The 13036-nt window shown below is 53.8% G+C and overlaps 5 protein-coding genes across 5 annotated transcripts; 2 read left to right on the top strand and 3 right to left on the bottom strand.

Annotated features, from left to right (window-relative positions):
- Positions 1 to 501: 501 nt before the first annotated feature.
- On the bottom strand, positions 502 to 3606 carry N7532_003677 (MCM DNA helicase complex subunit MCM4; the record flags this gene model as incomplete). The annotated part of the gene is made up of 3 exons (XM_056616171.1): positions 502 to 2354; positions 2408 to 3265; positions 3318 to 3606. The coding sequence occupies 3 exons, from the start codon at positions 3604 to 3606 to the stop codon at positions 502 to 504; spliced, it is 3000 nt and encodes a 999-aa protein (XP_056476528.1).
- Positions 3607 to 4545: 939 nt separating this feature from the next.
- On the top strand, positions 4546 to 8336 carry N7532_003678 (putative DUF221 domain protein; the record flags this gene model as incomplete). The annotated part of the gene is made up of 3 exons (XM_056616172.1): positions 4546 to 4718; positions 4793 to 7224; positions 7279 to 8336. The coding sequence occupies 3 exons, from the start codon at positions 4546 to 4548 to the stop codon at positions 8334 to 8336; spliced, it is 3663 nt and encodes a 1220-aa protein (XP_056476529.1).
- A 156-nt stretch (positions 8337 to 8492) lies between these two features.
- rmt2 (protein-arginine N5-methyltransferase) lies at positions 8493 to 9761 on the bottom strand (the record flags this gene model as incomplete). The annotated part of the gene is made up of 1 exon (XM_056616173.1): positions 8493 to 9761. The coding sequence occupies one exon, from the start codon at positions 9759 to 9761 to the stop codon at positions 8493 to 8495; it is 1269 nt and encodes a 422-aa protein (XP_056476530.1).
- Positions 9762 to 10140: 379 nt separating this feature from the next.
- Positions 10141 to 11239, bottom strand: N7532_003680 (prohibitin subunit PHB2; the record flags this gene model as incomplete). Its single annotated transcript, XM_056616174.1, has 4 exons — positions 10141 to 10464; positions 10522 to 10877; positions 10947 to 11015; positions 11068 to 11239. The coding sequence occupies 4 exons, from the start codon at positions 11237 to 11239 to the stop codon at positions 10141 to 10143; spliced, it is 921 nt and encodes a 306-aa protein (XP_056476531.1).
- A 171-nt stretch (positions 11240 to 11410) lies between these two features.
- Positions 11411 to 12349, top strand: N7532_003681 (putative polyadenylation factor subunit CstF64; the record flags this gene model as incomplete). The annotated part of the gene is made up of 2 exons (XM_056616175.1): positions 11411 to 11462; positions 11520 to 12349. 2 exons carry the CDS (start codon positions 11411 to 11413, stop codon positions 12347 to 12349), a joined length of 882 nt encoding a protein of 293 aa, XP_056476532.1.
- Positions 12350 to 13036: the final 687 nt, after the last annotated feature.

The raw sequence follows: 13036 nt of genomic DNA on the forward strand, positions 1-13036 counted from the left end.
GCAATGCATGATACAATTTGCTTTTGCGCTTGTAGTACCTAACCTTTGTAAGGCAGTGGCAGGGCATACGGGTATGTTCAAGTATAAACAGTGCAAAGCTTAGGCATGGGGAAGTTGAACTACCGAGCCGTGCGGATGAGACACCGTCGGGGCCGTCCCATTTAGCCTGGCCCACCCATGCACTGGCAGTATAGCCGACCATACTACACTAAATAAAGGGGTCTACTCTACGCAAATACACCGACTCGAGGAGTCCAGTGGAAGGCTGTGCAAGGCAAAATGGGTTGGAATAAGTATGAATTTTTACATTATGCGGCCATGCGGCAATAGGTCGATCCATCCCACTCCGGAGGGACCTCACGCGACTCCCCAACGAACACTAATAATACTCGGCAAAACAATGCAGCAACCCTGAAAACGCCCACCTGCAAACCCGGGAAAGAGACAATACAAAATAAATATATGCTGCCCAATCATTCAAGTTCATAGAGATCATATCACCTAGGACAGGCCGGCCGCCGCCTTGCGGATACTGCGCCGGGCCCCATCGCCCGACACGTGCACCGCGCCCTCCTGCTCCAGCGAACGCACCGCATCACCGAACTGGTTGTGGTCCAGCGACACATCGCTCTGCTCGCTCATGTCGCGGAACAGATCGCTCCATCGCACGGCCGCGCCGCCCACGCCGCCACGGTCGTCCAGACGGGCCAGGACCGCCTTCTTCAGATCTTCGCGCATGCGTCGCTCGCTGGCACTAGTGCCCTCTGTGAGGAGACCCATGTCGATCAGACCCGTGCGCGAGTCTGTCGCGGCCTGCTTGATGGCCGAGCGAATCAGACGCACGGCTTCTTCGACGTCGTCTGCGGTCACCTCGGTGGAGAGGCGCATGCGGGCGTGGGCTTCAGAGAGACGGATCATCGACTCCAGCTGTCGGGTGGTGGCCGTGATGCGGCGCTCCGAGGCCCGGATGTCGTCGCCCAGCTTGCGCATGGCGACATAGGCGTCCGCAAGAGCGGTGCCGGCGGCAGGAGTCAGGACCGGGTGGATTTTAGTCTTGGCGTAGGTGATGTAGGCCGTCAGGAACTCGATGGGGAGGATCTCCTCCGAGCTGGCGTTGTCGGGGGTGTCTTCCAGGTACATGCTGACCAAGTGCTTGGCCAGTCGGCGATCTTCCGATTCATCCACGCGGTCGAGCACCAGGTAGACCAGGTCGAAACGGGAGAGAAGGGTCGGGGGGAGATCGATGTTTTGCGGAACGGGCAGACGGGGGTTGTAGCGACTGCCGATGGGGTTGGCGGAGGCCAGGATAGAGGTGCGGGCGTTAAGGGTCGTGATAATACCGGCCTTGGCAATGGACACGGTCTGCTGTTCCATCACTTCGTGAAGCACGGAACGGGTCGCCTCGTTCATCTTATCGAATTCATCGATACAGCAGGTTCCGCCATCTGACAAGACCAGGGCACCAGACTCGAGAACCATCTGCTTGGTCTCGGGGTCGCGAGTGACATAGGCAGTCAGACCAACGGCCGACGAACCCTTACCACTGGTGTAAACACCGCGAGGGGCGATCTTGTGGACATAGCGCAGCAGCTGCGACTTGGCCGTCGAGGGGTCACCACAGAGGAGGACGTTGATGTCTCCACGGTAGCGGGGGTTACCTCCCTTCTGGAAAGTTTTGTTGGTACCGCCAAACAGTTGCAGCAAGATACCCTTCTTCACGTCATCCATCTCGTAAAGACTGGGTGCCAAAGAACGGGCCAGCAGCTCGTAGACATCGGGACGTGAAGCAGTGCGCTTGATCTTCTCCTCTTCCTCCGCAGAGATCTTGCGGGCCTGGTCAGCCTCGGCCGCCTGCTCGGACATCTCCTGCTCGACGGTGGACATGTCGATACCCATCTTCTTGCGGTCGACCTTCTGGACATGCAGGACATCGATGTAGGTCTTGAACAGTGTCTTCTGGGAACGCTGGCGGGCACTGACCCGCATGGGGTTGCAACGGAAGATACCAGTCACCTCGACACGGTCACCAGCCTTGCAGACATCGACCAATTCATCGTACACACAGAGAGAAACCGAGTGCGGGGTTTGACCATCGGGCACGTTGTCCGGGGTTTCTTGGAGCTTGATAACTTGCTTATCGGAGAACGAGCAACGATTGTGGATGAGCTGCATCGAGTTCTTCTCCTTGCAAGAATCACGGGGGCAAACAGTTGGCTCCGCAATACGGCCACGGTCAATGTCAACCTGGACACCGTAGCTGCAGACGTGGCAGCGGAAGAAGGCTTCCTTCATATCGGGGATGATGGGAGTGGTACGGATAGCGAGACCCTTGATGCTGACCAGCTTATCCATATCTATTGTAAAATTAGTATCTTCAAAATGGAACATTTGAATATCTTCAACTTACCAGCTGGGTCGAGATCTCTCATGTTCACAGTCTTGTCCAAACCGAACGGAAGCACCTTGTATGACATGGCCTCGACTTCACCGACCAGGTCGGGCACCTCGGCCGCAGGCACGGCACCATCAGAGGTGAGAATCGACTGGCCGCGGCGATCCCGAGGAATACCACGCTGGTGGTGCTCAGACCTCAGAACATCCATCTCCTTCAATGCCAGATCCACCATCACATCCTTCACAGTCTGATCCATCAACGGAATAATTTCTTGGGGATAAGCCAGCAATTGGTGCCACAGCTTCTTAGTCAGGGGGTAGGACTTCAGATTGCGAGCATCCAAGTTAAAAGTCGTCATACCGAGTCGACGCATGTCGTTGAGCAAAGTAATGTATTCCCGCTTCTCGGCCGCATCGCCCAGAATCCGGGTCTCGTCCTCGGAGGCACCGTCCGCCCAAAGACGGTACTTGGTAGCGAAATTATAGAGAAAGTTCTTAAAGGCAGACATGGAGTCCTGGATCGAGATGTTGGTACCCCAGATGACACGAGAGGAGTTGCCGGCCATCGCTTCGGCCTCGGAGGTGCCAGGATTGAGATTCGAGAAGGTGGCATCGGACCGGTGAGCGTTATCGCCAGAGGGCATGCCATTGGCGTCCACGAAAAGACGGTTTCTGCGAGATGGAGTCGATCCAAAGCCGCCAGAGTGGAGGTCACTACGACGGGGTCCTCCCCGGCGACCTTGGCCACCCGGGGAGACAAAAAGTCCACTGCTTACACTGTTGGCATCTGAGCGAATGTCGGATCGGATATCATTGCGGGCGAAGCCCCTGGTCGGTGAAGAGCTGGGAACATAATTGATTGGGGAGGAGTCTATCGATTGTTAGTTCAGTCGCTAAATTATTTTTTTCTGTTTTTCGCATACCTCGAATTCCTGCATTGTTGGCTCGTGGTGTCCTCTCGCCATCGTCAACAGTCGAGCTCGCTTCAGCCATCCGAACATCGGGCGTCTCTGCTCCGCGGTTTGATCGGGTGGGAGATGACTGGAAGAACATTGGCGATGATGATTGCGCAGCTCGCTCAGCCGCCAGGCGTCGTGCAGCGCGGGGAGTAGCCTGCTGTTGACTCGGGCTGCTGGGAGGCTCACGAGCCGACGAGGTGGGCGAAGCCGTCGATTTTGCGGAGCGACCCCTCCGTGGAGCCGGCGAAGACATGATGTGTGTGTGTATGACTTCGAGGGGGATGGGTTGGGATGAATGGTGGGTGGTGAGGATGGGGCGGCCTCGGAGAAAGGGAGTAACAACTTTTCCTAAGACGCGCTGCGACGCGCTTGGCGGCTTTACGCGTTAAGTGGTTTCCTTTTTGGGCGAGCGTGTTCGCAATCGCGTCATGTGATTTAAACACCATATGACTCCCGGGAAGGAGGATTGATCACCTGACCAAGGAACCGTTCCTGATTCAGAAGTGTGGCGATGCTACCTTCCAGATCTGGACGACAAGTGGCTTTCCCTCGTTTCGGCACCGCCACCCCCGATCGCCCATCCGCCGCACTTTCCCCTTTCTGTTCGAGTTCCACAAAATGACCCTCTCCCAAGACAAGCGCGACTTAGGGGTTCTTGCTTGCTGCCTCGCTCACCGGCGACTCGGGTCCTGTTTGTTGCTTGTTGCAGCTTGCGCCCGTGGAAACCAGTTGGGGAGCCTGCAATCTGCCTCAAACCCGGAATCTGTTTAGTGGTTTCACCTGGCGCCTGATGTCATTCCACAGCCGATCGGCGCATCCACGATTCCTCCAATCATCCCTGGTATCGCCGTGCTAGCGGGGAGCTGTCAGGTCCTTTGGCGCCAATTCAAACTCCAGCCACTTCAGTCATTGTGTGACGGACAAAGCCCGCGCTTCTGAACCATAAGGCGACTCCACACCCGATTGATGCTGGATCGTCACTGGCTTTGTTTTCCACTCGCTTTTCTTGTTTCTTTTCCCCACGCCCACTTCTTTCCTGGACCATGCTCTTCCCTCTCAAATTTCAGAACAACTACCTCTGACCTGGGAAACACCTGCAAGGGAGTTCTCCCATTATCCTGGGGATCCGACAACCCTTTCCATACTCTTTGTTAGCTGCGTTAGTTTTTTCTGCGCCAACTCAGTCGCCGCGATGGGGTTGAGCTCGGAGCTGGAGCAAGCCCTGGAGCATACAGGCGGCCATGGCCGTACCGCTGCTGGGGTCTCCATTCAGACCTTCCTGGCCTCGCTGGCGTCGGCCATGATCGTCTTTGCGGTCGAATTTCTGCTCTTTATGTTGCTCAAGGGTAAACTGACCCGAATCTAGTACGTTGTTGCCCCCCGCCCTGACGGATGCCCATAAATTTCAACGGAGGGGACACTAACATTGCCATGCGCAGTCAACCTCGTACATACCTCGTCCCCGATCGTGAACGAACGAAACCATCCCCCCCGGGTCTCTTTCGCTGGGTCGGCCCCGTGTTTCGGACTTCCAGCACAGAATTTATTCAGAAATGTGGGCTCGACGCCTATTTCTTCCTACGATACCTTCGCATGTTGTTGAAGATATTTCTTCCCCTCGGCTTCTTGATTCTACCAGTGCTGCTCCCAATCAATCGTGTGGATGGAAAAGGCACAACATCCATGAATGGCACCGAGAATGGCAGTCACTGGAGTGTAACGGGCCTGGATCAGCTGGCCTGGGGTAATGTCAAGCCGGAGCATACCCATCGTTACTGGGCCCATCTGGTGATGGCGGTCATCGTCGTTTTCTACGTTTGTGGTATCTTTTTCGACGAGCTGAGAGGGTATATCCGCATGCGACAGGCCTATATGACCTCCCCACAACACCGGCTTCGCGCCTCTGCGACCACCGTGCTCGTGACGGCTATTCCGCCTAACTGGTTAAACATTGAATCGTTAGACAACCTTTTTGACGTTTTCCCGGGTGGTGTTCGAAATATTTGGATCAACCGCAACTTCGATGACTTGAATGAGAAAGTCAAGGAGAGAAACGAACTCGCTCTCAAGCTCGAGGGAGCAGAGACAGACCTCATCATCAAATGCAAGAAGGCGGCACTCAAGAAAGCCAAAGCCGAGGCCAAGCAGGCTGGAAAGAACAGTGATAAGGTTGAGGAACACGAAAAGAAGGAAACCGACCAGCGAGCATCACAACTGGCCATGGGGCCCGGCATCAGTTCTGGCGATCCCCATCAGGCACACACATTACGCGAAATTCTTCACCGAAAGCCAGGCGGGCATTCACGAGACCCGTCTGCTGAAAGTGGGCGGAATGGGGGCGTTTTCGACCCTGCTCTCGCGGCCGCTGGAGCCGTTGGACTCGGTGTCGAAAAGCTTGGCAAGTCTGTTCTGGGTGGTCTCAAGAAGGTTGAGGGGGGTATCGATGGGACCTTGACGCGAAATGGAGGATGGGTAGCAACAGACGATGCGATGTTCGGTGGAAACTCCTCTCAAGCAAACGGCTCACATTCGCCTACCGACGATGCGATTGCCGGGCCTGTTCACTCTGTCGAGGCTCCACGAACACCCGAAAACCAAGCGGCCTCTACTACCTTCCCTGAACAAACAGCACCGCCCAAGCGACCATCCTGGAAGACACGAGTATCCTCATCTCGGTCCAAAAGTTCCGTGCCCGAGCCCGACGAGTACCCTCTAACGGCTCCTGACACCCCTGCGGAGGAGTCAGATCGACGTGGATCTGCGAAGACAAAAGGCAGTAAGGACAAGAAGAACAAGGTCAAAAACCGCAAAAGCCTCAAGGAAGGCGAGGAAGTCGAAGGGGAAGAGTACCCGATCGCCTATAACGAGGACTTTGATAATGAAGACTATGGAGAACCGGTATGGGAGAAGTACATCCGGGCAAAGGACCGAGATACCATGCGTCTTCCTATCTTCGGCTGGAAGTGGATGCCTTCACTCTGGCTCATCGGGAAGAAGGTCGACACCATTGACTATTGTCGCAAAGAACTGGCTCGTCTAAATCTGGAAATCGAAGTCGACCAGCAAAACCCGGAGCGGTTCCCTCTCATGAACTCGGCATTTGTTCAATTCAACCATCAAGTTGCAGCGCATATGGCCTGTCAATCCGTCGCTCACCACGTACCAAAGCAAATGGCGCCTCGTATTGTGGAGATTTCTCCCGACGATGTCATCTGGGACAACATGTCTATCAGATGGTGGGAACGCTATCTGCGTACATTCGGAATCATTATTCTCGTCTGTGCAATGGTTGTTGGCTGGGCCTTCCCTGTCGCCTTTACTGGTCTCTTGTCACAACTATCCTACCTGGAAGGCACATTCACGTGGCTAGAATGGCTCAGCAAATTGCCCAACTGGTTCATTTCTGCCATTCAGGGTATTCTCCCCGCACTGTTTCTTGCCATCCTCATGGCACTCCTGCCTCTGATTCTTCGGTTCTTAAGTCGGACCCAGGGTGTCCACACCGGCATGGCTATTGAGTTAACGGTCCAAAACTACTATTTCGCATTCTTGTTTGTGCAGCTGTTCTTGGTCGTCACTATTGCCTCCAGTTTTTCAACTATCATCGAAAACATCACCGACGTGACCAGCTGGCCGGAACTCTTGGCCCAGAACATCCCCAAGTCCAGTAACTACTTCTTCTCATATATGATTCTACAAGCCATGTCTGTGAGTGCTGGTGCTTTGGTGCAGATCTTCGGCCTGATTAGCTGGTTCATCCTCGCGCCGATCTTGGATTCCACTGCCAGGAAAAAGTGGGCTCGCACGACAAACTTGAACCAGATGCAATGGGGTACCTTTTTCCCAGTGTATACCGTCCTAGCTTCAATTGGTAAGTTGTTTCAACCTTACCCACAGACAGCGGTGGCTTATTAATGCTTTGTAGGATTGATCTACTCTGTTGTTGCTCCTCTTATCTTGGTTTTCAACATCATCACTTTCAGCCTCTTCTGGTTCGTCTACCGGTACAATACATTATACGTCACAAAGTTCCGCTTCGACACTGGTGGTCTCCTGTTTCCTCGGGCCATCAATCAGCTTTTCACTGGCCTTTATGTCATGGAAGTTTGCTTGATCGGTTTGTTCTTCTTGGTTCGAGACGAAGATGGCAAGGTAGCTTGCGAAGGCCAAGCTGTCTGTATGATTGTCGTCCTCGTCCTGACCATCGGATATCAAATCCTCCTGAATGAGGCTTTTGGGCCTCTCATTCGTTACTTGCCGATTACGCTGGAAGAGGAGGCCGTTCGTCGCGATCAGGAGTTCAACCGTGCTCAACATGTTCGGTTGGGCTTGACCGTTGATGATGACGATGATAATGACGAAGACGAAGAGGAGGAGCAGGGTAAAACGCTTGAGCGGCAGCTTGCTGATCAAGAACGTCAGAAACGTCACCAGGATCAAAATGAGAAAGATATCGAACTCCGAAGCTTGGATACAGGTCCCAAACCCTCCAAGCGCAATACATCAGAGGGCCTTCTATCTACTCCAAAGCTCGGCAGGAAGAAACATTCATGGGCCGACCGTGCCACCCAGTCGAATCGGCGATCCAAGTATTTCGGTGTTAGCTCGGCCACGGCGAGTCCTGCTGTGAAAGGTCTCCGTGAAATGATGGCGAACGATGCGGAAGCCCAAGGGCCTTCCACGAACAAATTGGGGCATGCTCTCTTTGCAGGTATCCATGATGAATTGGAGGACCTCACACCTGACGAGCGTGATCAACTGGTCCAGCGAGCCTTCCAACATGAAGCCCTTCGCGCTAAACGACCTGTGATCTGGATTCCTCGCGATGACATCGGAGTCAGTAATGACGAGGTGTATCGGACCCAGCGCTTCAGTAAACACATCTGGGTTAGCAACGAATATCAAGCGTTGGATGGCAAGTGCCGGACAATATTCAGTCGCAGTCCGCCCGACTTCTCTGAGGTGGATTTGATCCAGTTGTGATCCATTGCATTCCATGAGCGTTGCTGTATTTCTATTGCATAGCATTTCCCAAGCGTCACATATCTGTTTCATAGAACCAATCATTTCCCGGCAGGGAATCAACATGCACGGAAAGTCTTTAATATCTCTCATCACTCGTAAATCGCATCACGTTTCTCATTCCATGAACCGGCACAGCGGCAGACGGTAGTTTTCTACCACCCAGTAGGCCCTTCTCACTCCCTCCCACTCACCCTCCAACTTGGGCACAGGGATATCTTCCCACTCAACATCAAATCCAGCCTCGAACAGGTCCATCTCGGCCACCTTCTGATAAACATCATAGGAGATCTGCCGATCAGCCCCCATCCCATTAAAGAATCCCCACTTTCCTTCCTGCTCCAACAAACCAATAACCTGCTCGGAAAAGAATTCGCGGAAATCCGCATACGACTCAGCAAAGGTATCATAATAGATCGCATCAAAAGTGACGCCCTCGCCCACAAGCCCAGGCAAAATATCCTGCCACCGGCCCTCATGAATCACCACACCAGGCTTCTTATCCCAACCGCGCTTCTTCATCTCAGCCGCAACATCCGCATGCGCCTCGATAATATGATGCTCGGCAGGACTCTGTTCCTGAAAAAACCCATCCACAATCCCCATTCCATGTCCAATATTAAGAACCTTCAGACCGGGGCGCGGGAGCAGCGCCACGGCAGATTTCTTCATGATATCGCTCTCCCACTGCATCATGACGCCGTTCTGGTCGGAGTCGAGAATGCGGTCTTTCTGGATATTCAGGTTTGAGTCGAGGTACTTCACATTCGTCACGTCGGGGTTGGCAACAGTTTCGGCCTCGGCATTCGCATTGGCGATGATAGTCGCGGCCTGCTCGGCCGTCACATCCACCAGCTCCGGCGCCTCGGTTTCAGTCTCGGCTTCTGCACCTTCGGCCTTCTCCCCGCTCTCTTTGATATCGTCTTCGTCGTCGGAGAGCTCTTCGTACCCGTCCAATCGGTTTAGAAGCATTTCAGCCCGCACACCCGCGTCCACGATAAGATCGTAGAGCTCCAGGGCGCCAATTCGGCGCGCAAGACAGCCCGGTGTCTCATTGTTGTTATCGAGGTCGTTCCAGATCGCGCCCTCCTGCAGGAGGAGCTTGACGGTCTCCACGCCAGATTTTAGAGTCTCCGCATCAATCTTAGAGGCATCGCCTTTGGCTTGTTCTTCGGTCTCGGGCTCGCAGGCTGCGATTGCGGAGTGGAGGGGTGAGTATCCGGTTTCAGGGTCCTTGACGTTCGCTGCGTCTGGGAGGGACGATTGGGTGCGGACGAGACGGCGCAGCTTCGCGAGGTCGTGTTGTGAGGCGGCGAGGAGGATCTCTTGTACGTCGAGGTCGACGTCGATCTGTTGGAAGCTGATCTTGGGTTCTGCTTCGGCCATGGTGGTTCTTGTGCGCATTAGCATTTCCCAATAGTGGGAATCTCGGTTGCAACTGAGATCAAGGCATACGCTGCACATCTGTACTTACTAAGAATTCCTCGAGTCTGAATGTGTTGAGGAAAGCAAAGTAGGGAATGGCGGGCGATAAAAAAAGTTGGTGGAGTCCCGCTCGCCGCCTTTCGTCCCCGCGCCCAAATATATCTGCAGCTGCGGGCATCTCGAGCACCAAAGCTGGTCTACAAATCTATAAATTACCTTAGTGTAGCACTGCGACGTGTATGGATATCAGACAAAAATTGAAGAGAAGAGACCGCATTCGGATGCTCTGATAAAGCTATTTGTACATAATTTGATCCACCCGGCGCCCAATTAATGTGATTTATTTGTTCTCCTCGCTCGTCGCATTGACATTCAGACCAAGACCCTGGTTGTCCAGATACAACTTGTTCTTGCCACCGTTCTCCTGGATGATCTGGGCGATGTGGCGGGCGTTCTCGATCTTGCGCAGCTCGATATAGCTCTTGCTCTTCTTGATAGCATCACCAATCAGTTCAGCCGAGCGAGCCTCACCCTGGGCGCGGACAATGAAGGCCTGCTTCTCTTGGCGGGCCTTGTCGACCAGGAAGGCAGCACGCTGAGCGTCCTGTTGAGCGACTTGCTTGGCTTCGACAGCGGCGGTGAATTCAGGAGAGAAGGTCAAGTGCTGCAGGTCGAAAACATGTTAGCGGATGTCATCGTCAATATGCGTAAGAGATCTTACAGTCAGAGAGACATCGTCGAGGGCGATGTTGAAACGAGCAGCACGGCGCGCCAGGTTCTCACGAACCAAACGAGCAACATTCTCACGCTGAGTGATCAGTTGGCTGGCATTGAACTGGGCGACAACACTCTTCAGAACTTCGTTGACGATTGAGGGAAGCACACGCTCGTCAAAGTCTTGGCCGAGGGTACGGTAGATCTGGGGCAGAGCGTCCACACGAGGTCGGGACAGAACACGGCAGGTGATGTTCACCATCTGCAAGTCCTTGGTACCGGTCAAGGAGGCGATGTTGCGCGGCTTGGCGCGGACGTCATAAACGATGGGAGTCTCGAGCCAGGGAATACGGATATGAGTTCCTATAATCGTGCCGTGGTGTTAGGACATATCATATCGCTCATGCTAAACTTCCCGGGGAGCAGTCCTACCTTCGGAATAGATCTCTTTCCGCACACCACTTACTCGAGAGTACTTGATGGCGCGGTGACCACCGTCAACTGAATTGTATGTCAGACAATGAATCGATCGAGGATAGCAGACGTAGCATACCGTTAAAGAGGGAGTTGGAAGCTGCCCAGGTACCGACACCGAGCAGGATGAGAGAACCGGCCAGGCCGAAGCCGCCGCGACCGCCACCTCCGGGAAATCCACCAAAACCAGCCTTGCGCTTCTGCAGCATGAGCTGCACACGCTCCCAGGCTTCCCGTTGATTCTGAGACATGATGTGTGAGTGAGTGCGGAGGGCGTTTGAGTGAAGTGGAGGGCTTCGGGAAGTTGGAAGAAGGTAGTGAATCGGGCGGTGAATAAAAGTCCGGCAGATCTTCTCTCATCCTGCAACGGTATCGGTCGTTGCTTCCTCCATCTCTCCAGTTCGTCGCAGCCCTTCACAACCATGGCGCCTGATCGCACGGGAAAGAGCGTGTTCCTGGGAAACATCCCCTACAGTATGTTTATTCTTTTGAAATCGAGCCCCGCGTCACACCTACTAACTGCTTTTCCAGACCTCACTGAGGAGCAGGTCAAGGACATCCTCAGCACCGCCGGTACTGTCACCAAGTTTCGCCTTATGATGAACCCTGAGACTGGGAAGCCCAAGGGCTATGGATTCGCCGATTTCGCCGACGCCGACGCCGCTGCTTCGGCTGTGCGCAACCTCAACGATTACGAGATCATGGGCCGCAAGATCCGCGTCGACTGGCCTCACAACAACGAAAAGGACTCCGTGCCTACCGATTATCCCCAGGAATCGCAGCCCATTACCCAGGACCCGTCGCAGCAAATGCAGCAGATTCCTGGATCTGCACCGCTTCCTCCTCTCCCGCCTGGCGCGGAGATTCCGCCTCACCTCGACTGCCCCAATGCCATCTCCCACACACTTGCCGCTCTTCCGCCAAATCAGCTCCTCGATGTCCTCACTGAGTTCAAGAATCTTGCTGTGAACGATCCCATTCGTGCAACAGAGCTCCTGCGTCAAGCTCCGCAGCTCGCATACGCTATCTTCCAGGCTTTGCTGTTGATGAACCTTGTGGAGTACCAGCTCTTGGGATCCATTGTCGAGCAAGCTACACAAGTCGCCCCTGCTCCCCAGGCTGCTGCGTACCCGCCTTACGCAGGTGTCCCTGGCCAGACCGGTACCCCGCCCGTTGCTGGCGGCCCTTTCGCACCTCCGCCTGCGCAGCCCGCTGCTACCCAGGCTCCGAACCCACAGAGAGACGAGCTTCTCCAGCAAGTGCTCAATATGCCGCAGTCTATGGTTGATGCTCTTCCTCCCACAGAACGCCAACAGATCATGATTTTGCGCCAGCAAATGATGGGAGGTGGCATGCGGTGATCATACCCGCGTCCGCCAAACATAAGACGTCAAAAATGAAAGAAAATTATGACCTTTGATGCCTTGGGGTAACATTTTCTACTCTTGGCACCTAATAACTCCAAACCACATTCAATTGCAGCAACTCTGGCTGAAATTTTTGATCTGGGGATTTACTTCCTTTTTTCATCGATCAAATCCTTGACCTGGCGAAGGGCGGCGCAACTGGCGTTATGGATTCGAGCACATTTTTCTGCATACCAGCCTCAATCTTCAATGTACCTTTACAATACGAACAATTCATTTTCAAAATCATGTCATTTTCGTAGATTTAAAATCTGTACTTGCCCGGAACAGCGATATAGAAATCTTGCCCTTATCTTGAATATTCGAGGGTTGCTGTTTCTTCACAGCCAGGTGGGATACATGCATGGATTCAATTCTTTCTCGTAAAAATGCCCTTGAATTTATGACGGTGAATAATTCGTGGGTGGTATCCTTGACTGCATGGTACCCTCGAGCCTCCAGGCTCAAGCCAGGACATAGCGCATGATGTCTAGACATTCTTTATAGATGCTGCTGCTTCCTCCGCGAAGCAGGGTTTTGTATTTAAAATTGCTTTCTGGAAATCGAAGCCACGAATCAGTTCAGTGGGTCGAAGGAGTGCTGCGTTCAACAAGAAACACGCGCTGCCTCTCTTTCAAGTCT

This window comes from Penicillium argentinense (genome assembly GCF_028826775.1).
Source record: "Penicillium argentinense strain IBT 30761 chromosome Unknown utg000004l_segment0_segment0, whole genome shotgun sequence".
NCBI classification, from domain to species: Eukaryota; Fungi; Ascomycota; class Eurotiomycetes; order Eurotiales; family Aspergillaceae; genus Penicillium; species Penicillium argentinense.